The 26,055-nt window shown below is 41.0% G+C and overlaps 1 protein-coding gene across 1 annotated transcript; it reads left to right on the top strand.

The window, feature by feature from the left end:
• Positions 1–1,627: 1,627 nt before the first annotated feature.
• Positions 1,628–24,336, top strand: TNMD (tenomodulin). Its single transcript, NM_001099934.1, is given in 7 exon segments — positions 1,628–1,675; positions 1,843–1,974; positions 14,243–14,383; positions 14,599–14,700; positions 21,043–21,196; positions 22,546–22,712; positions 24,127–24,336. Coding segments are annotated over 7 exon segments (954 nt in total).
• The last annotated feature ends 1,719 nt before the right edge of the window (positions 24,337–26,055 follow it).

The following is a 26,055-nucleotide window of genomic DNA, read 5'->3' on the forward strand; positions in this document are numbered from 1 at the left end:
AAAAAATAAATTTAAAAGAATGTGACAACGAAAGGAGGATCTAGGTGAAACCATGGGTTTCTGATTTTAGAACCTGATTGAGTAATGTTTCCACTGTTACAGACTGAGTTGTGCCCCTCACCCAAATTCATATGTTAAAGCCCTAATATACATTATTTTTTAATGTGACTATATTAGGAGATAGGGCCTTTAAAGAGGTAATTAAGGAGAAATAAGGTCATATGGGTGGGCCTTAATCCAATATGACTGGTGTCCTTTTAAGAAGAGATTAGGACATACACATACATAGAAGGGGAATACCATGTGAACATAAAATCCATCTACAAGGCAAGGAGTGAGGTCTCAGAAAAAATTACCTTTGCTGAGAACTTGATCTTGGACTTCTAGCCCCCAGGGCTGTGAGAATATAAAATTCCATTACCTAGAGTTCCCTTTGTGGCTCAGCGGTTAACGAACCCAACTAGGATCCATGAGGATTCAGGTTCAATCCCTGGCCTTGCTCAGTGGGTTAAGGATCCGGCATTGCTGTGAGCTGTGGTGTAGACCGCAGACGTGGCTCAGCTCCTGAGTTTCTGTGGCTGTGGTGTAGGCCGGCAGCTGTAGTTCTGATTCAACCCCTAGCCTGGGAACCTCCATATGCCGCAGGTGTGGCCCTAAAAAGCAAAATAAATAAATAAATAAAATTCTGCTACCTAATTGTCACCACGGGGCGTTAGGAAGAGGGTATCTAAAGCAGAAGGGTTTGATGTGGGACGTGTTGAATTTTGAGATTCCAGAGGTACATCAAGGTAGAGATATTCAAATGGCTCTGATATTCGGAAGACAGAATGGGGCTATAGATATATAGATATGGATTTGTAAACCATTGATCTATAAAGGATATTTTAAACTGTAAGAGTAGATGAGATCATTTAAGAAGTGTATATATAGAATGAGAAGGATAGAACCATAAGGAATACCAACATTAAGGAACAGACTGAGGAAAAGAGCCTAGGAAAGGAAAATAATCAGAGAGCTAGGATGACAAGAGTGAGAAAGAAAGTTTAAATCTTGTAAATCTTGTTTTTAATCATAATTAGTTGACTGCATATTGATCTCAAAAAGCTATAAGGTAGTGGAGAAGGCACTAGCTTATTCATTTCTGAATCTCCTACACCAAGCATGGTGCCTGACATTTAATATCCCTGCAATAAGTATTTGTTTGATCAAATGGAATTGAAATCGAGTCTTCATTCCTTTTTTGTTTTGTTTGCTTATTGCTGCAGTGTGCAGCGTGTATTGCCACTGATATTTTAAGTTCATAGTGAAAAATCATTTCAATGTGTCCGAGGCTTGGTCCCCTTCCAAAGCAACCCCCAGGACAATAGTTTTCATTATAACCTTCTGTCTTTGCCATTCTGGATGGAATTCTGTGCACAGAAGTTATATACATATATGGGTATATCTATGTAACAAATCACAGCACAGGAGCCCCCTGGGCTCCCTCAGGCTCTGGTATGACATATTTGAGCCATATAAATTCAGCCTCTCCTCTGGCATCTGTTAGCCGACTCACTTGAAACTCCACCTCAGCAGTGGTCTCTCAGTCCTCTCAAAGCAGAGAAAGAGTACTGTGTGCTGAGAGACCATGGCAAAGAATCCTCCAGAGAACTGTGAGGACTGTCACATTTTAAATGTAAGTTGATTCATATTTTTTTCCCTTTTGAGCAGAAGCATTGGCTTCACAGATTTATCATATTGCAATATGAACATTAAAAAGTGAAATCAAAAGTGACTTTGAATTATGGCTTGCTATTTTAAGAGCTATTGTGTATTGTTTCATTCTCTCTGTTCTTTGCTTAGGCAGAAGCTTTTAAATCCAAGAAGATATGTAAATCACTTAAGATTTGTGGATTGGTATTTGGTATACTCGCCCTAACGCTAATTGTCCTATTTTGGGGGGGCAAGCACTTCTGGCCTGAGACACCCAAAAAAGTAAGTAAATGCACATTTTTATTGAATGTTTCTGTTTTGAGTCTGATTGAATTTAATTAGTGATGGGCAGGTATATGACTCTAAAAATGAAAATCATTAAGTTCCTTTTGTGTTTATTTTCTGGTGGTATGAAAACTTAAGATTTCACTCTTTTTTTTGCCTATTTTGGAAGGGGAAAAATGAGTCTTCTGCATGCTGGTTAGTAATGATAAGATTAAAAATTACCCATTCTTTTATAATGCTTGGCTTTATGGAGTAAAATAGAAGCAAAATTTTTACTGTAAGAAAAAAATTTTTTCCATCTTTCTTTTAATTATCTGGGCAAAAACTGATGGAAAATTAATTATACTACCACATAAGAAGAAACCACCAGAAATGGCAGCAAAGGATTTTCAAGGATTATGTTTCTGGCTTAATACATTTGCTGTGAGGACAGGCAGCAATTCTCATACCTGAGTTCACATTTATTTGCGACTCAAAAAAAAAAAAAAATAGAGGTTTTCAGCTTCTCACCAGCCACAATCGTTGCTGTCCTACTGAGATAGTAATGCCACAAGGTAGAATCAAACAACATCAAGTCATTAATAACAGATATCTCAGAATACTTCTGATATTAGCATTATTTGGTAGAGCTTGGCTGACCATCCTAGTTGACATTAGTATACCTTACTGTTATTGCTACTCTCGGGGCAATAGGCAAGTTTAGATGTGACCCAAAGAAAATCGTAGTCCCTTCATGCCGACAATTTCCATTTGAAAGAGAATTAATGAATGTACAAACTATAAGGTGTGAAGCTGCTATTTTGACTTCGCCACATTTTTCCGCCTGTGGGATGTTACTGTTGTTACTGTTGTTATTAATTTGTTGTCGCAGGATGCTCATTTCTATTTGATAACATATGTAGGAAGGGAAGGGCACAAACCCAGGAGGGAGGATGAAATTCAATAAGATTATGGGTTGGCATGAACTATTAGGAGCCAAACTATTGATAGGAGCAGAGAGGAAAGAATGTGGATCATTTGGAAAGGAGAGGTGGTGGGGGGTGTAGAAAATAGAAAATCAACAGGACAAGTGTCCAAAAGAAGAGAGAAGTAAGGGATAGCCCCCTTTGGATTCTTCACCTCTGTGGCTATACCTACTTTCATTTAGTCCCAGAAGATACCTTATCAAGTTTAAGCTGGAGGGAAAATGAATAACAAACTTTGTTTGCTTGCTTTTTTATTTATACTTTGTTCCAGAAAAGATTTCAAGCATCATCCATTGCCTATATTTAGCCCTTTCTCTTATCTTGCTTCTGAACTACTTACGGTTCACATGTCTTTGAGAAGCCACCTATATTCAGGGTAGCAAGACGGGCAAAGCGATTGAGATCAGGAAAGAAACAGCAAATGAGTAAGAGTGCCAAAATGTATTCTGATCCAATGCTGCTATTACTTAGCTAATTCCCAAGGTGACATGCTGCCCCACAAATTCAATCTTGGATCCTCTTAACAATTACAGATGAGTTAGAGGACAACAAACACTTTGTGCTCCCTGGCCATGATGTACTTAACCACCCATACATGTTTGCCTAAAGGTGGGACCCAGATGGCCTTTCTTGTTTTATTATAGCCATTTGTATTGCAAAGTGTATTCTGAAAGAGTTTATATGTTTTTTTTTCTAAACTTATAATGCTATTTGTCTCAGTGAAAATAAAAATGACCAGGTGGGGAACCTTGCTTTTATCTTGCAAGATGCCAAGCTCGTGAACAGGGCCCATGGTCTCCTCTGCTTCTATATTACATAACCTTTACTTCTCACTTGAGTTCTCTTTTTAATGGATTATAAAGAGCAATCCTGTGATTCCTCAAACCAAATATAAAATGTAGTCAGTGAACGCACAGAAGAGGTGGGGTATGCTACCAGATGAAGTTTACCAATAACCAGAGTTCCTATCGTGGCGCAGCAGAAACGAATCCGGCTAGGAACCATAAAGTTGTGGGTTCGATCCCTGGCCTCGCTCAGTGTTTTAAGGATCCCGCATTGCTGTGAGCTGTGGTGTAGACTGCAGAAGTGGCTCAGATCTGGCGTTGCTGTGGCTATGGTGTAGGCCAGCAGCTGTACCTCTGATTCGACCCCTAGCCTGGGAGTCTTCATATGCCATGGGTGCAGCCCTAAAAGCAAAAAAAAAAAAGGTTAATCAAGAACCAAATCTCTCAAGAAGTAATCCATCTTGCAATGTAATTTTTTAGCAAAGAGATTCTCAAAAATGCACAAAATTATTGCAAAGTAATCTGGTTAAAGACAGTAAGTAGATGTATCCTGGGGCAAGTTTCCCCACCATGAACAAAGGTTGTTTGTTCTTTATTCTAGTGGGGAGTTGCAATTTATTATCTTTGATATTTAAGTCCTGGCCTTCACCACAAGGCCAGGACTTAAATATCAGGCTAGGTCCACTGCAAACTGGGAAATCAGCAGAAAATGTGACTGCTCCACTCAGTTGACTACCTTCAATTCCCAAAAAGCCCAAGGGAACATCTATGTTTCTATGGCTAAAGCAACCAATAAGCCTGCCTTGGAGCTGACTTATGAATGCTGGGAAGTGAGGAGCAGTCAGATTAGTCTTTGGAAGAAGATTTGCAGAGGAAAAGGATCCAGGCATCTTGCACAAATTAAAGAGTCTCCCCTTAAGAGTATGGCCTGGCAAGAAAAAGCAGTTAGCAGATTAAAACCCAGGCTCTTCTGGACTTTCCTCTACAAGCCTGTTGGACCTGTGGGGGCTGTGGGGCCCTTGGTGGAGAGAAGCAGCACTGCTGCTGTGTTTATGGGTGACAGTGATATGTTTTAAGTCCTAGGGCTTCCTCCAAGTCCTTAGTGTTTGCTCCTCTAGCCTCCGTCACGTCTTCTTTTTATTTTGTATTTTGACATCTGTGTATAATAAAGTGTTTATTTAACATTCCACATCTGGTGTTGACATTTCCATGCCAGTAAGTCACCCCCTCCTCCTCCTTCCATTACCTCCCACCTTGATGTGGATAAAAGATCCAGATTCTTGATCTTAAAGGGGAAGTAAGCTATGCTGGACTCCCCCCCCCCCCATACATCTCCAGCATGAACACAAGCATACACGGGAGAGAGGTGGAGGCATGGGGAGAAAGGGATCAAAATAAAGTGTAATGGAGTTCCCTTCTTGACTCAGCGATTAACGAACCCAACTAGCATCCATGAAGACGTGGGTTCGATCCTTGGCCTTGCTCAGTGGGTTAAGGATCCGGCATTGCAGTGAGCTGTGGAGTAGGTTGCAGACACAGCTTGGAGCCCATGTTTCTGTGGCTGTGGTGTAGGCCAGCAACTACAGCTCCGATTTGACCCCTACCCTGGGAACCTCCATATGCTGTGGGTGTGGCCCTAAAAAGACAAAAAAAAAATTTTTTTTAACTAAAAAATAAAATAAAGTGTAACAAGGGAGACTAACTAAATCTGGACTCCCTTATAGGCTACAGACCCCCAATCCACAGCCACACATAGGAGCCACTTGAGCCAAATGAAAGTTAGTCCATCAAGCTCTGTATTCAGCTTTCCTAACCAAGCAGAGGGGACCTATTCAGTCCCAGAGATTTTAAGAGAGCATCACAAAGAGTCTCCACTTCCAGGCAGTAACCACCTAGGCCTCTTTGAGACATATTCCCTAGAGAAACATTTTTGCTTAAAGCTCCCCATATTACACATTGAACTTGAAACCATCAGAAGCCAACTCCCTAGGTAATTAATCCAACATGGAGAAAACAAGTCAAAAAATTCCAGCCCTTAAACCAACAGTTGATAGATGTAACCCAGACCTTGTAGCCTATCCCTTCCAATTCTTTGTAGAATGAAGCAGAAGAATAATACATTCAATAAATGAAATGATGCACTTCCTGCCATATATAGGAATTGCCTGGTGACTCAGGGCTATTTGGAAAGCCTAAGTCTTAAGGCCCACCCAGTAATCCAAAGATTCTTGGGGATGTCCCCTCAAGTTCTGCATATTACCAGGATAAAACAAGAAGGGAGGAGAATAAGGGGTTATCCTTCTGCCCTCTCCCCCATCTCAACTGCAGATGACCATTAAAAAAGTTTCACTGGGGGGAGTTCCTATCATGGCTCACAGGGTTACAAATCTGACAAGAATCCTTGAGGATGCAGGTTTGATCCTTGGCCTTGCTCAGTGGGTTAAGGATCCCGAGTTGCCGTGAGCTGTGGTATAGGTCACAGACAAGGCTCGGATCTTGTGTTGCTGTGGCTGAGGCTTAAGCCGGCAGCTGCAGCTCCAATTCGACCCCTAGCCTGGGAACTTCCATTTGCCATGGGTGCAGCCCTAAAAGGACAGAAGAGAAAAAAAAAAGTTTCACTGGGGACTGCAAGCCTAAATAGCATTCTAGGCTGGAAATCCTTTGCTCAGAAAAAGAACTTCCCTTCTAAGTCTGGATCTGGCTTTACGATGCCTATTTCTCTAAGGCTAAGAGACCAACTTTCTTCGCTCCTCTTCTAGGCACATGAGGGATACAGCTTTCCCCCCTGTGTTCCCTGGGCATTCCTACACAGCAATTTGGTGGGTGAAGTGTTGATCTGGAGAAGCATTTCATCCGCTCCAGGAAAGAGATGGAGTTGTAGATGGAGTTGTAGTTGTAGCTGGAGTTTTGTGTCTTCAGCAGGGACTGAGCTTCACCAAATGATGAAGCCTTTTTTTTTTTTTTTTTTTTTTGCTTTTTGTGGGCCACACTGGCGGCATATGGAGGTTCCCAGGCTAGGGGTCTAATTGGAGCTGTAGCAGCTGGCCTACACCACAGTCATAGCAACGCCAGATCCAAGCCTTGTCTGTGACCTACACCACAGCTCACAGCAACTCGGATCCTTAACTCACTGATCGAGGCCAGGGATCGAACCTGCAACCTCATGGTTCCTAGTTGGATTCATTTCCGCTGCGCCATGACGGGAACTCCTATGATGAAGCATTTTTAAAAGGCCTTCTTTTCACTTTATTTTCCTCCCAATCCATTGCAAGGGCAAAGTCCACCTTTGTACAGCAACCCTCCCAGGACAGCTCTTGCTCTGCACTACTGAGGGGCAGCATCGATTACATAGAGCAGGACTCTGGCTGCTAGGGGCACATTCATATTAGGTCTCTTCATTCTCCTAAGGCAGCGTTTGTTGAGCAACTTCTGTGGCACCAGCCAGAAAAACCTAGGTCTTCGAAGGGAGTTGTCCCTTAGTGGCCAAGAGGGGTGTTGGAGCTACTGTAGGGAAAGTAGCCCAGGTAATCAACAGATAGCAAGTCCAATGATTCAACCTGATAGGTGTCAACCCAAATCCAAGCAGAACTGATTTTGTCAAACTACTATAAATAAAACAGATAAACAACAAGGACCTACTGTACAGCACAAGGAACTATATTCAATATCTTGTAATAGCCTATCATGGAAAAGAATCTGAAAAAGAATAGATATATATATATATGTGTGTGTATAACAGAATCACTGTGCTGTACACCTGCAACTAACACAACATTGTAAATCACTATACTCCAATTAGAAAAAATAAAGAATCGATTCTGTCAACTATTCATCACTGTATCTGGCAAGGGGGGTGGAGATGGGAACCAAGCATCCAGAGACATTTGGTAAGTGGCAGAGTTGAGGCTAGACCTAGAACCTAGTCTAAGAATTGTTTCAACTGTCCTTCAGCTGCATTTAAGAATAAGGAGTGGTAAGGATAGTGGGTAGAGAAAAACTTCCCAGCCAGTTTGAGTCTGTAGATGAAAAAAATGCATTTTTTTTTCCTTTTTGAAAAAGAGGAATGCCTGTGCTGCCTATGCCAATTTTTTTCAGGGCTGAGAACTGATGATTGAAGATGCAGAAGTCCAACTTTGCATAAGAAACAATCTGTCTGCTCTGTTTTGGTTAAAGAAATACCCAGAGGCCCTTTAATTCCCACAGGCTAGATCGGTAATAATATGGTACAATGCATTACCTTCCCTTCCTTTCAGCCCTACACCTGCTAGCCAGCTATTCTGAGCATGTATTTCACCTTTGGAGAGTGTACCTCATAAACAGACAGTAAAGAATGAAGGTGGAGAGAAGAACAGCTAAATTAATCATAGGCTTCAAAAAACAAATCTCAGCCAAATGTTCTCAAATCCTTTTCGGGACAGGCTAAAGCTACTTGCCCCAAACAGATCCATCAGACTAAGGTCTGAGGCAGCTTTACTCTTTATCAAAAGCTTTCTTTTCTGATCCCAGAGAATGTCACGAATTGATGCCAGAAAACACAGCAGACTGTGAGAGGAGGATTTTGGGGCTCATTTGCTGCCTGAGTAGAGAGTTTAACTGGACTGAGGAAAGAATTCCTGGGCAGGAAAGAGAAATGGGTTTGTGTTCTCTCCATGTTTTGTCCGTGTGGTCTTCTTACATTCCTCAGTGCTTGGCCTTCACCATGTATCTATCTCACTTCACTTCTGAGTTATTCTCCACTCCATTGCCTTCCCTGTCCCACTCCACTGTTCTGGTCCTTAATAGTTAAGACCAGCCTTATGTATGGATAGAGTCAGAACCCATTTGAGTGGAGCTGGAAAGAGGCCCTTTCTCTTAAAATATCTCCTATTCCTGATGCTGCTTAAAATCCACCATTAGTAATTCACTCCTTCAAGTTAAGTATTGCACTCAATTTTTTAAACAGGCAAATAGCCATCACTAATGAAATCATTGGTCAGAGTGATTTCTTCTTCGATATAATGTACCTGGAACACCATGAGATTCATAAATGCCTAAACAGATGACAGAGGAATTGAGGGAAGTGGGAAGAGGAGAGAGGGCTAGGAAGGTACAAAGGGAACAAGATATGAAAAGAACAGGAAAGGCTGGAGTTCCCATCATGGCTCAGTGGTTAACAAATCCGACTAGTAACCATGAGGTTGCAGGTTCAATCCCTGGCCTCACTGAGTGGGTTAAGTATCCGGCGTTGCCATGAGCTGTGAAGTATACGTTCACAGATGCAGCTCGGATCTGGCATTGCTGTGGCGCTGGCATAGGCAGTCGGCTACAGCTCCAGTTAGACCCCTAGCCTGGGAAACTACATATGCCACTGGTGCAGTCCTAGAAAAGGCAAAAAGACAAAAAAAAAAAAAAAGGAAAAGAAAAGAACAGGAAAGGGAAACTAGACACATCGAAGATTAACTTGCTCTCTTTGCCAATTTGGTGGAAGTGTACTTTTCATCAGACTCTGTCCCTGTTCTGTCCTTCCTGGAATAAAGCTGATTTGGGGGCAGACTGAGATGAGCTACTGGGAACACACTCACCCCTCTCTCAGACCGATCATCCTGTCTCTGCCTTAGTTTGCACTTGAGTGGACATTTATTCCTTCATCTCCAGAAAGACCCTCAGCCCCTGCACCAGTGAGCTTAGTAGAGAAAAAAGTCATTCTGAAGCCAAAGTCATGAGCTCAGTCTTGATATGGGCCAGTGAAGCTTGCAGAGCCATTACCCAGGCAATGTGCTCCACAGGGACCCGGATGAAACAGTATGTCTGGATTTGCTCAAACCCATCCCTAAGCAGTCCAAATTGGGCCACCAGCCTCATCTTTCTAGACAAAGGACAGTCTGTTCCAGAAGGACACCTTTGATGGTGGAATTCCATTGGTGTGAATATACAGCTCCCCACCCCCACCCAGAATTCACATGTAAATGAAGTCATTCTGATCCTACTACCATTGCTAACAAAAAAGCTAACTGGCTGGCTAATAAATACAATCACAATGAATTCCTCCTCCCCCACCGAAAAAAAAAAAAAAAAAAAACTTTTCTAAGGAATGCTGAAAATAATGGAGATCTGCTGAGCTAGGCAGTTTCCAATAGTTTTCATCTAGCAAGGTGTCCAAGTGAAGTGCATTGCCAACAGGGCAGGAAAACTCATTCGACAGAAGTACACTGAAATCCTAAATGTCACCAGTATGGTTCCATAATCTTCTACCAATGATTGAAAATACAGCCTGTATTTTCTCTTTTGCCCAGGTAGGCAGTGTTCCAGCATCCCCTAGTCTCTAACCTCATTTTTCCGTGCAGTGATCCATCAGTTGTGCTGCTGAGGAAACAAACACCCCACCCCACCCCCAATGACTAGTGGTGTTGACATTTGTCTCAACAATGGATAGTATTTCTAAAGAAATTCCCCCCTGTTGGGAGAGCTGACAAGACTGGATCTGAAGTAGATGCCGCTCTCCTCTACTTAGTTCAGGCCAACTGAGAGTTCAATTTGTTGCCATAGGTAGAAGTTTCTCAAGCTGGCTGCAGAGCTGGACCTGAGAACAAATTTATAGCTAGAAGCAAATATCGAGTCTAAAGGAATTTGCTACCTGTCACAAACCAGGCTAGACTTCCTGTGTTAACTCTGCAATTGCTGGAAGGTTTTAAATACTGTTTTCCTTCCCCTTTTTAAAACATGGTCTCTTAAAAGACCTTGCCAATGCTCAAAATCTCTCTTTAGGAAGATGAGAGTTTGCTCTTGGTGAGAAAAAACATATTCAACAAATACTTCAGCTCTGACCATGTCCAAGGCACTTTAGGGCAGCAAAGAGGTAAATGATATTGTCTCAGTTTCGTATTCAGAGACTATATAAACTTTTCATACTTGAGGTGATATTGCTTCTACAAACCCTTCCAACTTGTTTTTCTACTTGAGTTGGGGAAAATTTGGCCAGGTTAAACTAACATCCAGTCAAAGACACCAGCAGATGTTAAAAAACAACCCGACCCAGTGCAAGCTCTGAAAGACTGCTGCTGGGAACAGTATCATTAGAAAGCAACGTTGGCTCTGTGGACGACTGGCTTTTTCAGGCTTTTAGTTCACTAAATTTTTTTCATAGGGAAAAAAGTGTATAAAGAAACTTGATAGCCAAAGGCCTCCTAACGACAGGGATAAAATAAACTTTCTTATGGCACCAGCAGGTCTGGCCAGGTAGCAAATTCCTTTAGGCTGCTTATTTACTTCTAGCTATAAATGTGTCCTCAGAAATAAGTAATGGGCTGGCTTGGAAACTGGGACACTCTATGGGACTGGTCCTCTTGGTCCTTAGAAAGTGAATTGTCTCTTTTAGAGGGTAGGAAGGAGTTTTGTTTCAGCCACTCGAGAGCAACCTGATAGGCAGCTTTACCAAAGTGCTCCTCTTGGGATGCTCCATATTACATAGTGAACATTACAGTTCAGAGATGTTGAATTCTATATACTGGAGAATCGGGAGAATTGTAGCCCAGGATGTGATCACTCTTAGAGAATGTTCCATATGCACTTGAGAAGAATGTGCATTCTGTTGCTTTTGGATGGAATGTCCTATAAATATCTATTAAGTCCATCTGGTCTAATGCATCATTCAGGGCCTGTGTTTCCTTATTGATCTTCTGTCTGCATGATCTGTCCATTGCTATAAGTAGGGTGTTAAAGTCCCCCACTATGATTGTGTTATTGTTGATTTCTCCTTTTAAGGTCATTAGCTGTTGCCTTATATATTGTGGTGAACCTACGTTGGATGCATAGACATTTAAAATTGTTATATCTCCTTCTTGGATTGATCCTTTGCTCATTAGGTAGTGACCTTCCTTGTCCCTTAAAGTATTCTTCATGTTAAAGTCTATTTTGTCTGATATGAGTATTGCTATTCCAGCTTTCTTTTGATTCCCGTTTGCATGGAATATTTTCTTCCATCCTCTCACTTTCCATTTGTATGTGTCCCCAGAAGTGAAGTGGGTCTCTTGAAGACAGCATATATATGGGTCTTGTTTTTGTATCCATTCAGCCAGTCTATGTCTTCTGGTTGGGGCGTTTAGTCCATTAACATTTAAGGTAATTATTGATATGGATGTTCTTATTGCCATTTTATTCATTGCTTTGGATTTGTTTTTGTTGCTCTTTTTTCTTCCCTTCTTCTCTTGTTCGCTCCTCTTGTGGTTTGATGACTATCTTTAGTGTTGTACTTGCGTTGATTTTTCTTATTTGTTTGTGTATCAATTGTAGATTTTTGGTTTGCAGGTATTCTGAAGTTTTGATATAAGAGTCTATGTATACACGAGATTGTTTTAGGTTGTTGGTCTCTTAATTGCAAGTGCATCTCCAGTGTCCTGCATTTGTACCCTCCTCTTCTCACGATTTCTGGTTTTGGTGGTATAATTGTGCCTGGATGATTTTGTATCTTTACTGTAGATATACCTTTACTGGTGAGCCTTGTCATTTGTGGAATTTTTGTTTCCGGTTGTGGCCTTTTCTTTTCTGCCTAGAGAAGTTCCTTTAGTATTTGTCATAAAGCTGGTTTAGTGTTGCTGAATTCTCTTAGCTTTTGCTTGTCTGTGAAGCTTTTGATTTCTCCTTAAAATCTGAATGAGAGCTTTGCTGGGTAGAGGAATCTTGGTCAGAGGTTTTGTCCTTTCATCACGGTAAGTATATCATGCCACGCCCTTCTGGCCTGCAGAGTTTCTGCTGAAAAATCTGCCAATAACCTTATTGGGGTTCCCTTGTATGTTACTTGTTTCTTTTCCCTAGCTGCTTTCAAGATTTTCTCCTTGTCTTTAATTTTGGTCAGTTGGATTAATATGTGTCTTGGGGTGTTCCTCTTGGGTTTATTTTATATTGTGCTTGTTGTGCTTCCTGGATTTGAGCGAGTGGCTTTTTTCTGATGTTAGGGAAGTTTTCAGCTATTTTCTCTTGGAGTATTTTTTCTGTCGCTTTCTCTCTCTCTTTTCCATCTGGCGCCCCTATAATATGGATGTTGATGCATTTAACGTTGTCCCAGAGTTCTCTGAGACTCTCTTCATTTGCTTTCAATCTTTCTTCTCTTTCCTGTTCCACATCCGTGATTTCCACTAATCTGTCCTCCACCTCGCTTATTCATTCTTCTGCCTCCTGTATTCTGCTGTTGGCTGCTTCTAGTGAATTTTTTATTTGTTATTATATTTTGCATCTCTTCTTGTTTAAGTTTTATATCTTGTATCTCTTTGGTCAGTGTTTCCTGTAAGTTATCCATCTTTGCCTCCAGTTTATTTCCAATGTCTTGCATCATCTTCAGCATCAACAGTCTAACGTCTTTTTCCTGGAGGCTCTTGATGTGGCCTCCTCTTTGTCTTCTGTGGTAGGATATCTTTTTGAAAGTTTCCAGCCCATTTGGTTGAAGATTGTTCAGCATTTGGTTGTAAATTTTGTTGTTTTTAGGGGAGAAGTTGAGCTCCAGTCCTTCTATTCCGCCATTTTAATCCCTCCCAGAATCTGGAGAATTGGAAGTCAGCTGAATCGGTTTGGAAAAGAAAAATCAGGAGTAAACAGAATGATTTGGTTAGCCCAGAGTGTGAAAAGTTTATATAGTCGCTGAATAGAGTTTAAAGGGCAAAGGGAAGCAATTGAGGGGTTCCTATTTTGGGTCAGTGAGTTAAGAGACTGACATAGTGTCCCATAGTGTGAATGAGAATGAAGGTTAGATCCCTGGCCTTGCTTAGTGGGTTAAGGATCCAGCATTGCTATGAGCTGTGATGTAGTTCTCTGATGCTGCTCAGATCCTTCGTTGGTGTGGCTGTGATGTAGGCCTGCAGCTGTAGCTCCGATTCGACCCCTCACCTGGGAATCTCCATATGCCATAGGTGTGGCTATAAAATAAAAAGGAAAGAAAAAATTAAGGAAGCAATTGAGGTCACAGTAAGACTGTTCTCTAATATTGGCCAAAGAGGATTGTCTGCAGATTCTAAAAAGGAGACCCAAGACTATTGAGACAATATTAAACCCCTGGATGAATAAGGAGATAAAAAACAATAGCTAAGTATTCCAAATGTGTTCAAATCTCTTTCCTAGCCTTTCATGGGGAGTAAGGGCTGACCACTGAGTACCTGGAAAGGGAAGTGGTAGCTTAAAGCAGTGTAGATTTTAGGCAATTCCTCCACTTTCCACAAGGGGGAAACACCTTACAGGCTGGTTTGTAAAATATCATTTGCAATTTAGTCAAGCCTGCCAAGAAAACTGTTGGAATTCTTAGTAATTAGTTCAGCAACTTGGCTTGAATACAAAATACTGGCTCTGAAGGGATCCCCATATCAGCTCCAGTGCCAAAAAACACCTCACTTCAATCTCAACTCTCAGAGAACTCCCAACAGCAAGCTGCTGAGATGGCACCTCTCTACAAAGGCTCTGGAAAAAGAAGATGCCCCTGATATTACCCAATTAATGTCTCTCATGAACGGACATACTGAGTATCTTAGATGTTGTTCTCCTCTGTTCTTTCAGACATACGACATGGAACACACTTTCTACAGCAATGGAGAGAAGAAGAAGATTTACATGGAAATTGATCCTGTGACCAGAACCGAAATATTCAGAAGTGGAAATGGCACTGATGAAACATTGGAAGTACATGACTTTAAAAATGTAAGTTGGATATTTTCCCCCTAAGACTTCCTACTTAAAATATTAGAACATTTGAATCAAGTTAAAAATAAACTGCAGCCTCCCTTTAATTATAAGACAAAGTTTCCTTTTGAATTCAAATTTTGCCAGCCTGAGGCCCTGACAGATCTTGAAACACATTAAATTGTGACTATTTCAGGAAGTTGTTTTGTTTTGTTTTTTTGTCTGTTTTATAGGGATACACTGGCATTTACTTTGTAGGTCTTCAAAAATGCTTCATCAAAACTCAGATTAAAGTGATTCCTGAATTTTCTGAACCAGAGGAAGAAATAGATGAGGTATGTAAGAATAATAATAGTCATAGCAAAAGCCATAATTTATTGGGGGCTAACTGTGTGTCATACACTGTACTAAATGCTTTACTCTCATCTGATTCTCACAATGACCCAGAGATACTTACTATCATTATCCCCATTTTCAGATGCAGACCAAAAAGTGACTTGCCCAAGGTTACACAGGCTAGTGGAGAGCAGATTGGGATCTTGAACTCAAGCCTTTCAAAACGCTAAAGCTGGAGTTTCCTTGTGGTGCAATGGGTTAACGATCCCATGTGTCACTACAGCAGCTTGGGTCACTGCTATGGTGTAGGTTTTATCCCTGGCCCAGGAATTCCCACATGCTGTGGGCCCGGCCTAAATATATAAATAAATAAATAAATAAAAAGTTCATGCTTTCAGGTCCAACAGAGTACTTTTATACTGGGTAGCAATTAACAAAGATTCCAAACCAAAGATTTCTAGTAAGAGGGATGAGCCAGAGGAACAAAATCAACCTGCCTAAGATAAAGTCCTTTAAAAAAGCCCTAGGACCACCTGGGATCCTTGTCATTTTTGTCACGCTGTGACATTCAACCTATTTAAAGATTTAAATTCCTTCACTTTACCATTTTATGCTGGGCTGCTGATGGAATAATCCACCTTTAATATCACTAGGAAAGGCGAAAGCAAAGAAGGTAAGAACTACAGTGTAATATGAATTCTTTAAAAACACACTGCTAGGCCAATGTAAGAATACCTAGGGTACCAATTTGCTGAATGGCCCCTGAAGGCCTAGTAGGAGATGGAGAATTATTGCCTAAAATGCAAACATCAAAAAGGCCCATGATGAGTTCCCTGGTGGTGCAGCAAGTTAAGGATCCAGTGTTGTTACTGCAGGAGCTCAGGTCACTGCTGTGGTCCAGGTCCAATCCCTGGCCCAGGGACTTCCGCATGCCATAGGAGCAGCCAAAAAAATGACCATGAGACTTAATTTCTCCTGATATTCTGACCATAGTTATGTATGTTGCTCTCAATGGAGGAAGAAGGGAAACCTTAGCTGAGGCATACACCATTGCAGCCAGAGGAACGAACGTTGGGTTGGGTTGATTCATTTCAGTGTTTAACTGAAAATCTAAAATGAGATTATGACAATGGCACAGTGGCCACTCTACATACTGTAAATATGCTTTCTTTTTTCTTCTCTCTCTCCCTTTTTCTTTTTTACTCTTCTCCCACCCAACTGTCTCCATCTTAATTCTCGTCTACCCTTTTTTTTACTTTTCTTATTTTGTGGGGTGAGGAGTTGTGGGGATCATGCTTTTCTTTCCATTACCCAAGTCTCAGGGTTGTCCCTGGCTCCCACAAACATGCTATTAGTTTCCTCATGGCCAGAGAACTTACAGACCCTGGCTTCTAGAGTTTCTAAGAAAGGAGGATTTCCCCCAGAGATGATGCTCTGCTCCCAAGGTCTGTGGCAAGAGAAAAATTTTGGAGTTTTTTTTTTTTTTTAATGAGTCTAAATTGGATACATCTGGGAGTTTCCACTGTGCCTCAGGGGGTTAAGAACCCAACATAGTCTCTGTGAGGATGCAGGTTTGATCTCTGGCCTTGCTAAGTGGGTTAAGGATCTGCAACCTGTGGCAGAGGTCACTGATGTACCTTAGATCCAGTGTTGCTGTGGCTGTGGCATAGGCTGCAACTGTGACTCCGATTCAGCTCTGGCCCAGGAACTTCCATAAACTGCAGGTACAGCCATAAAATTATAAACAAATAATAAATAAATAAATAGGATTCATCTGAGGAACAGAACAACTTCCAGGATCTCAGAGATTGCTAGAGGAGGCAAGAATAAAATGAAAGGAGAATAGGATAAAAAGCTATTATATCCAATATCATATGCTCCTTGTTTATAGAAGATAATATAAGCATTTGAGTAGGGCAAGCATGCAAAGACCTCCCGAACTGACACAACAGGATTTATTTTTCTGAAAAAATTAAAGGCAAAGGTTCATAATGTCTCATTTTGGCCCTAATTTATTCTTCAGTTAATTTTGTCAGATTGTCTAAATAAAGGAAGTATTCATCTCATGATTGTGAGATTGCTTTATCTTCAAGAAAATCCTATTGTTTATATTCGAGCTACGGATTTTTTAACGAGATGAATTTGTGGTCCCAAATGAGAAGAATCCTCTTATTCTGTACTTGCCTCACTAATATAGCCATGGTTTGTGCATGTTAAACATGCAGAGCAGGTATATAAATAGACCTGATTTTGCTAACAAAGCTAGTCAGGGTACCAACCTCGTTTTATACAGTCCCTTTTTTTTTTGTCTTTTCTAGGGCCACACCCACGGCATATGGAGGTTTCCAGGCTAGGGGTCTAATCAGAGCTACATCTGCCAGGCTGCACCACAGCCACAGCAACGTGGGATCTGAGCCACATCTGTGACCTACACCACAGCTCATGGCAATGCCGGATCCTTAACTCACTGAGAAAGGCCAGGGATCACACCCACAACCTCATGGTTCCTAGTCGGATTCGTTAACCACTGAGCCACGACGGGAACTCCTACAGTTCCTTTCAATGCAGCTCAAGGTCTTTACAGAACCAAGAGCAAAGGAGCTAAGACTTGAGAGTATTAAATGACTAGGAGGAAAATTATACAAAGCCATATTTCAAAGTATAAATAAAAACACTGAAATCATAAAGCTAGAAAGAAACAAAAGAGAAAAGAAATGGCCTTATTAAGAGTGGGGAGGGGAGGAGTTCCCTTTGTGGCGCAGTGGAAACGAATCCAACTAGGAACCATGAGGATGAGGGTTCGATCCCTGGCCTTGCTCAGTCAGTGAGTTAAGGACCTGGTACGTTGCCATGGGCTGTGGTGTAGGCCACAGATTGGCTTGGATCTAGAGTTGCTGTGGCTGTGGTATAGGCCAGCAGCTACAGCTCTGATTCAACTCCTATCCTGGGAACTTCCATATGCCATAGATGTGATGTAAAAAAAAATAGGGGGAAGGAGTTCCCATCGTGGCACAGTGGTTAACGAATCTGACTAGGAACCATGAGGTTGCGGGTTTGATCCCTGGCCTTTCTCAGTGGGTTAAGGATCCAGTGTTGCCATGAGCTGTGGTGTAGGTCACAGACATGGCTTGGATCCCGCATTGCTGTGGCTCTGGCGTAGGCCGGCAGCTAGAGCTCCAATTTGACCCCTAGCCTGGGAACCTCCATATGCCGCGGGAGGTGCCCAAGAAATGGCAAAAAAGACAAAAAAAAGGGGGGGGGGAGGAATGTCCAAGTCCAAGAGGTAAATGAATGGGAGATAAGTACACAAAACACTTCCAGCACTATAAACAGTAGAGAAGGCAGCGTTCTTGACAATATAAGAAGGGATACCTAAACAAAACACACTCTGGGAGACAAACTCTAAGCATCTAGAATGAAAGAAGTAAAATAGTAGTAAAGCCAGTGAAGTCACAAATTAGAGACTTTTTTTTTCCCATTTTACAGCAAGGGGATCAAGTTATCCTTACATGTATACATTACATTTTTTTCCCCACCCCAAATTAGAGACTTGACTTTGAAACAAGGACATCTTTTGTACTACAGCCATACTATCATCAGGCAATCTTTTTTTTTTGCCTTTTGTCCATTTAGGGCCACACCCACAACATATGGAGGTTCCCAGGCTAGGGGTCGAATTTTGAGCTGTAGCCGCCAGCCTACACCAGAGCCACAGCAACACGGGATCCGAGCCGCGTCTGCGACCTACACCACAGCCCACAGCAACGCCAGATCCTTAACCCACTGAGTGAGGCCAGAGATCAAACCTGCAACCTCATGGTTTCTAGTCAGATTTGTTTCCACTGTGCCACAACAGGAACTCCCAACAGGCAATCTTGTAAAAAGAAAAATATTAGGTTCTCTTGCTATTTAACCGATTTCACCAATTTGGATTATAGAAATGTTTGGGTTTTTATGAGAGGTTAATTTTTTTTTATTGACATGGAATGAAATTTATCTTCATGCAACAGAATCTTTTTTTTGACAATGTTCCTCGATTTAATCTGTAAAGTAGTCCCAGTTTAATATTTTTCTGAGGTGCCCCAGGCACCCTGTGAAACACCTCAATTTAGGTAGAGGTCAGAAGAACTTTAACTAGAATTTGACACTTTAGAAGTTCATTGAAAACAGCAAAAACTTTTAAAATGCTTGGTCAAATAAAATCATAGATCATTGTGAAATAAAACTTAAACTCTCAACCAAAATCACTTAAAGGCAATGAAATTTATGCAATCTGTTACCAAAGTCAGCATTCTAAGAAAACCTTATTTTCTTAACATAGAGACCAAATCCAAGTCTTGCCCCAGCCCACTCCCAACAAAATACACGCACCCAACCAAACTTTCCCCCCCCACTCCCTGCTGCTTTTTTTTTTTTTCGGCTTTTCAGGGCCACATCTGTGGCATATGGAGGTTCCCAGTCTAGGGGTCGAATCAGAGCTACAGCTGCTGGCCTACACCACAGCCACAGCAACATCAGATCCAAGCCGTGTCTATGACCTACACTGCAGCTCATGGCAACATCAGATCCTTAACCCACTGAGAGAGGCCAAGGATCGAATCCACAACCTTATGGTTCCTAGTCGGATTCATTTCAGCTGCCCCACAATGGGAACTCCCAAACTTCCCTTTTCCACATAATTTTTACAACTTTTTATATTCATCTTAGTCTGTTCCTTATTTTTCCATCCAGAACAACCAGGTCTAACTAAGACAGACTCACTTTCTTTTTCTCTAGTTAAATGCAATGCCATTTCTCATACTTTTTTTTTTAGTTTTATTCAAGTTTTTTTATTAATCCCTTTTCAGTTTTTTTTCATTTTTAAAGTTTTATTGAAGTATATTTGATTTAAAATCTTGTGATCAGGAGTTCCCATCATGGCATAGTGGTTAACGAATCCGACTAGGAACCATGAGGTTGCGGGTTCCGTTCCTGCCCTTGCTCAGTGGGTTAACGATGATCTGGCATTGCCGTGAGCTGTGGTGTAGGTTGCAGACACGGCTCGGATCCCGCGTTGCTGTGGCTCTGGCGTAGGCCGGTGGCTACAGCTCCGATTAGACCCCTAGCCTGGGAACCTCCATATGCCGTGGGAGTGGCCCAAAGAAATAGCAAAAAGACAAAAAAAAAAAATCTTGTGATCATTTCTGCTCTACAACAAAGTGATTGGGTTATACATATACGCACATCCATTCTCTTTTAGATTCTTTTCCCACATTGTCTTTTCAGTTTTAGATATTGCAAATATTTTCTTCCACTCTGGCAACTTGTTTTTAACTTCATCCGTGATGTTCCTTTTGGAAAAGAAATCCTTAAATTTTTTTCCTTTTTTTTTTTTCAGACACACCTGCAGCATGTGGAAGTCCCTGAGCTAGGGGTCCAATTGGAGCTAAAGCTGCTGGCCACAACCACAGTAATGCAGGATCTGAGCCGCATCTGCAACCTACACCATAGCTCACTGCAATGCCGGATCCCAGACCTAGAAATGTTTTTCAACTTGAGATCAAATTCAGCTTGCAACCCTGGTTGTCAGCCTAAAACAAGGCAGGTGCTCACAACATCCATTTAAAAGAAAGAGAATAACAAAGACAAATACCATATGATATCACTTATAACTGGAATCTAATATCCAGCACAAATGAACATCTCCTCAAAAGAGAAAATCATGGACTTGGAGAAGAGACTTGTGGTTGCCTGATGGGAGGGGGAGGGAGTGGGAGGGATCGGGAGCTTGGGCTTATCAGACACAACCTAGAATAGATTTACAAGGAGATCCCGCTGAATAGCATTGAGAACTATGTCTAGATACTCATGTTGCAACAGAAGAAATGGTGGGGGAAAAACTGTAATTGGAATGTATACATGTAAGGATAACCTGACCCCCTTGCTGTACAGTGGGAAAATAAAATTAAAAAAAAAAAAGGAAATAAGGAACAAAAAAAAAAAATAAAAGAAAGAGAATAGATATAAATCACTCATGGCTCCCGAAGCTCAAATTAAAACATACATGGCCCAGTGGGAGTAGAAAATGTTGGAGCACCTTACTGACTTTAAGTGAAATGGTAGCAAAGAAGACTCCTGTTTCAGTGAGCAGCCTTACTGTTAGACCTGAGAGGGAGGAACCAATTGTTAACTCTCTCAAGTGCACTTACTATATGCAAGGCACAGAGCTAGTTCACTGGTAGCTCTCGGACTGGAATTATTGTTCAGACTCAAAATATGGTGTTTTCAAATATCCCATAATGCCTCACTCATTTTGTTAATTTCTCTGCCTATCCCCACCCTGAACTACGTTCTTCTCTCAGAATGAAGAAATTACCACAACTTTCTTTGAACAGTCAGTGATTTGGGTCCCAGCAGAAAAGCCTATTGAAAACCGAGACTTTCTTAAAAATTCCAAAATTCTGGAGATTTGTGATAATGTGACCATGTATTGGATCAATCCCACTCTAATAGCAGGTATGGCTTCCTCCTCCTCCTTCTCCTCCTCCTCTTTCTCCTCCACTTTCCAAAGTCAGTAACTGGCTAACGTTCCCAGCATTCAGAAAGTACATTTCTAGGAAAACAAGTGATCAGCTTATATCTTCTTAGATGAAACTGTATATGCTGACTGCCAGTGAGGAGGGAAATTTTTCACAGCCAAGTTATAAATCAGATAAATTAATGCTGACAGGCTTTTAAATAGCCCAGCGAAGTAATGCCACCCTAATGTGAGTAGTGATAGTCAAAAGCTAATCTGTCTCTCTTTGCGCATCTATATTTATTGTAGTTAGGCTACCAGACTATGGCTCAAACCACTGTGTGCCCAACCCAAGAACAGAGGAGAAAAGAGCCCAAACAAAGCTCTGTTGTCTCAAGAAGGATTCTCTATGTGAAATGGTGGCATTCTCCCCAGAAGATAGGATGGTGATTTCAATATAAAATTTCTTTGTGGCTGTTTTAGGAATCACTCTAAAAGTAATTGAGAGCTAAAGGTCCAGAGTAGAAGTGTCCAGCTCTCAACTTCCAGTCCGCCCATAGAGAGGGCAAAGGTCCCTTGACATCTTATTCTGCCCAGCTAACATAGAATTTGGCCTCCCTCATTCTGGATAGCATAGATTACTATATCACCCAAGAGAGAACACTCTAGTCAATGCAGGCATCTATTGGTACTCTTTAGCCTTAACAAAAAAAGGCAACTAAATGTAATGTGGTATCCTGGATTGGACACTACAACTTCCGCTCCAACATTCTTCTCCCAAGAACTTAAGTGGAAATGATGAAATTTGAATAAAGTCTGTTGTTTGATTAATCATATTGTACTAATGCTATTTTCTTAGTTTTGATCATTGTCCCATGGTTTTGTTAAGATGCTAACGTTAGGGGAAACTGGGTGAAAGGTATACAGAAACTCTGTACTATTTTTGCAATGCTTCTATAAATCTAAGATTATTTCTAAATATAAAGGTAAATTTTTTTAAGAAAGGAAAGAGAAGGGATAGAGGCACTGAATCAAATCAGGCAACCAAAAAATGTTTCCTGAGAATCTACCATGGGTAAAATCACCATGGTCCCCTGTCCTCAGTTTTTAATTTAGTATGCCAATAAGGCAAAGTAGCAAGTGTTTGATGCCAAGTGAACAAAGAATTCTATGCACATGGAAATGATCAGATTTGTTTGGGATGATTTCCTTTAAATATCAGCTGCAGGAACTTGGTTCATGCATGCCTAAATGATGGCAGTGAGAAGACACTGGAAAAATTTCTGTCCCCAAATGCTAGTCCCCCAGGCAAAGCAGATGCATCACAACCTTGTATTTATTACCTTAGTTTCAGAGTTACAAGACTTTGAGGAGGATGGTGAAGACCTTCACTTTCCTACCAATGAAAAAAAGGGCATTGAACAAAACGAGCAGTGGGTGGTCCCTCAAGTGAAGGTGGAGAAGACCCGTCATGCCAGACAAGCAAGTGAGGAAGAACTCCCAATCAATGACTATGTGAGTTCTGTTTACGTTATTCTTGTTAGAGAAAAAACAGAGAGCCCTCGCAAAACTCACTGCTCCTTAGGTCACAGTCACTGAAAGGAGAATGGTCATTGTTTTAACAAAAAAAAGTATTTAAAAATCTTGGAATCCCTAGAAGACTTGTTCAAAATCAGTCTTGTGAGATGTTCCAGTCATAGAGCAGTGGAAAAGAATCCAATTAGGAACCACGAGGTTGCAGGCTCAATCCCTGGCCCCGATCAGTGGGTTAAGGATCCGGTGTTGCCATGAGCTGTGGTGTAGGTCGCAAACATGGCTCTGATCTGATGTTCCTGTGGCTGTGGCGTATGTCGGCAGCTGTAGCTCTGATTGGACTCCTAGCCTGGGAACGTCCATATGCCACGGGTGCGGCCCTAAAAAGCAAAAAAAAAAAAAAAAAAAAAAATCAATCTGGTGAATATGGAAAGGAATATGAAAAAGAATATATATGTGTATTTTCTGTACAGCAGAAATTAACAAAATATTGTAAATCAACTATACTTCAATAAAATAATTTTTTAGATTTTTTGTAGTTTTTTATTTTTTATTAAAGTATAGTTGATTTGCAATGTTGTGTCCATTTCTGCTGTACAGCAAAGTGACCCAGTCATACATATATTTTCCATCATGTTCTATCCCAAGAGATTGGACACGGTTCCCTGTGCTATCCCCAGGTCCTTATTGCTTGCTTATCCATTCTAAATGTAATAGTTTGCATCTACTAACCCCAAATCCCCATCTATCCCACTCCCTCCTACCTCCCTCTTGGCAACCACAAGCCTGTTTTCTCTGTCTGTGAGTTCGTTTCTCTTCTGTAGGTAGGTTCGTCTGTGCCATATTTTAGATTCCACATGTAAGTAATATCATATGGTATTTGTCTTTCTCTTCCTGACTTACTTAGTATGAGAATCTCTAGCTGCATCCATGCATTCTTTTACTTCAGTATAGTTTATTTACAGGGTTATGCCAATTTCTGCTATACAGCATAGTGACCCAGTCATACATATATATACATTCTTTACCTCATATTATCTTCCATCATATTCTAACCCAAGAAATGGGATATAGTTCCTTGTGCTATACAGTAGGGTCTCATTACTTATCCATTCTAAATGTAATAGTTTATATCTAACCCCAAACTCTCAGTTCATCCCATTCCCTCCCCCCACCCCTTGGCAACCAACACAAGTCTGGTTAAAAATAATTTTTAAAAAGTTAAAAACTAAAAAATTAAAGATCAATCTTGATCTAGTCCATTGATGTATCTCCATGATAAGGCTCAGGAAATTAATTGCTCACCAGTCCCAACTCGTATGGCTTTATAGTCCTCCCCAGCTTTGCGGATCTCTTGCTAGTGAACCTTCCCCTCAACATTGTCTTCTTTTTTCAGACTGAAAATGGAATAGAATTCGACCCCATGTTGGATGAGAGAGGCTATTGTTGTATCTACTGCCGTCGAGGCAACCGCTACTGCCGCCGTGTCTGTGAACCTTTACTAGGTTACTACCCTTATCCATACTGCTACCAAGGAGGGCGGGTTATCTGTCGTGTCATCATGCCTTGCAACTGGTGGGTGGCCCGCATGCTGGGGAGGGTTTAAATAGCAAGTTTGAGCTTGAGTAAACTTCTGGAAGCCAATATATAATAAATGCATGCTATTCAATGAATTTCTGCCGAGGAGGCATTTGGCTCCTGGTAGCCAGTACTCCGGAATTACTTGTAGGTAATTCTTCTCTTCATCTTCTAATAAACTTCTACATCATCATCAATGGCCTGATTGCTGCTGAACACACAGGGTAAGTGTTTGCTAAGAATATTTCCTGCAACTGAATGGAGCAGATCTGTCTCATGTGGAGGACAACGCTACAAACTTGGCGTTTTTCATCAGGTTTTGGGAGTAGAAAAGGGCAAAGCATAAGAATTCTCAAATAGCATATTTGACTAGGCTGTACTAAGAAAATGGAAATAGGGACTGATGATAAAGTGTTGTCATAACTGATACATAAAAACTTGTTCTTTCGTGCATAGCCCTAGTGTTTAATTATCTGAGAGACATATTGTGGAGTTGCTTAAGCATCGCTTAAGCCACTGGACAGGCAGTGAGTCACAGCAGGCTAACACTAAAATATTCCAAGTGCTCCGACTCAGCAAAGGAGAAAGCTAACCTAGCAAAAAGGGTCCTAGGCTCTCCTCCTGTGAACCAGAACTCAACTTTGGACAAATTCAATACTTCATAACCTTCAGGTATGACTTCTCTTTAGATCACTGTCTGGTTACATAACTTTCCAAGGCAATAGCCTGGAAAATGGGGACCCATAAATATCATTCACAGAAACAAGCTTTATAGGACATTACTCAGGTGAGGAGTCAAATGGGATTTTTTTTTCCCCTCCAAAACCACAAGAAAAGAGAAGTATGGCAGTTTCTTAAAGGAAGGGGAAGGCCTAGTTTCCAACCATCTGATACTTTGCTTGACAGGGGGAAAGGGGGGCAAAGGGAAGAGGAGAGGACGTAGTTAGAGTGTAATGTTAGCCTTGGTGTCCCAGCCAGTTCTGGTTTCAAAATTCCTGTTCCACACGTCAGTCATTCCTTGCAGTTTCATTTGAAGGTAGCCCCTTCATTGCTCAACCTTCAGAGTTATTGTGTCACAAAAATATCTGTCTGACACTTTCCATTTTCAAAGAGTAAAATCTTCATCAAGATGCCTGTGAGCCAGGAGTTATTTTCCCTCATTTAACAGTTGAGGAGGCAAATAGAAGCAGATTTGCCCAAGGCCGAGTTAAGATTAGCCAGTCGTTAATTGATAATTAGTATACATGCCATACTTGGACTACCAATGTTCACAGAATGAGAGCACAATAAAACATATCTAACAATGCAACATCACCAAAAATATTTTCCTTTTTATTAAAGATTTAGAAGACATCTGAAAATTTTGTAGTACTTCAATTATCATAATAGACATTCATTTAGAGCTGAAATAGAAAAAAAATGTAAAAGATATGAGATTAATTTGAGGTTGCATGGACTTTTTTATGATGTTCTCTATCATTTTTAAATAAATTATTCATTTTTAACATGGGCTTTTAAGATCAGCCAATTATTTTTAATTCCTGAAATGCTCAATTTGATGCAGTCTACATTGTACAATATATACTGCGCTCTGTGGGGGATACAAATGAAGTAAAAGGCATACTCCTTATTGCCAAAAAAACCTAAAACACCCAAAATACAAAGTCCCATATACAGAAGCTTATACACAACTAACTACAGTGTGTATATGGCATACACATGCACAGACACAGACATACAGACACAC

The sequence above is a fragment of the Sus scrofa genome, chromosome X (genome assembly GCF_054392235.1).
Source record: "Sus scrofa isolate SSC_HxYL_T2T_F1_AM1 chromosome X, Sscrofa_HxYL_maternal_Yorkshire_Landrace_v2.0, whole genome shotgun sequence".
In the NCBI taxonomy this organism is placed as follows: Eukaryota; Metazoa; Chordata; class Mammalia; order Artiodactyla; family Suidae; genus Sus; species Sus scrofa.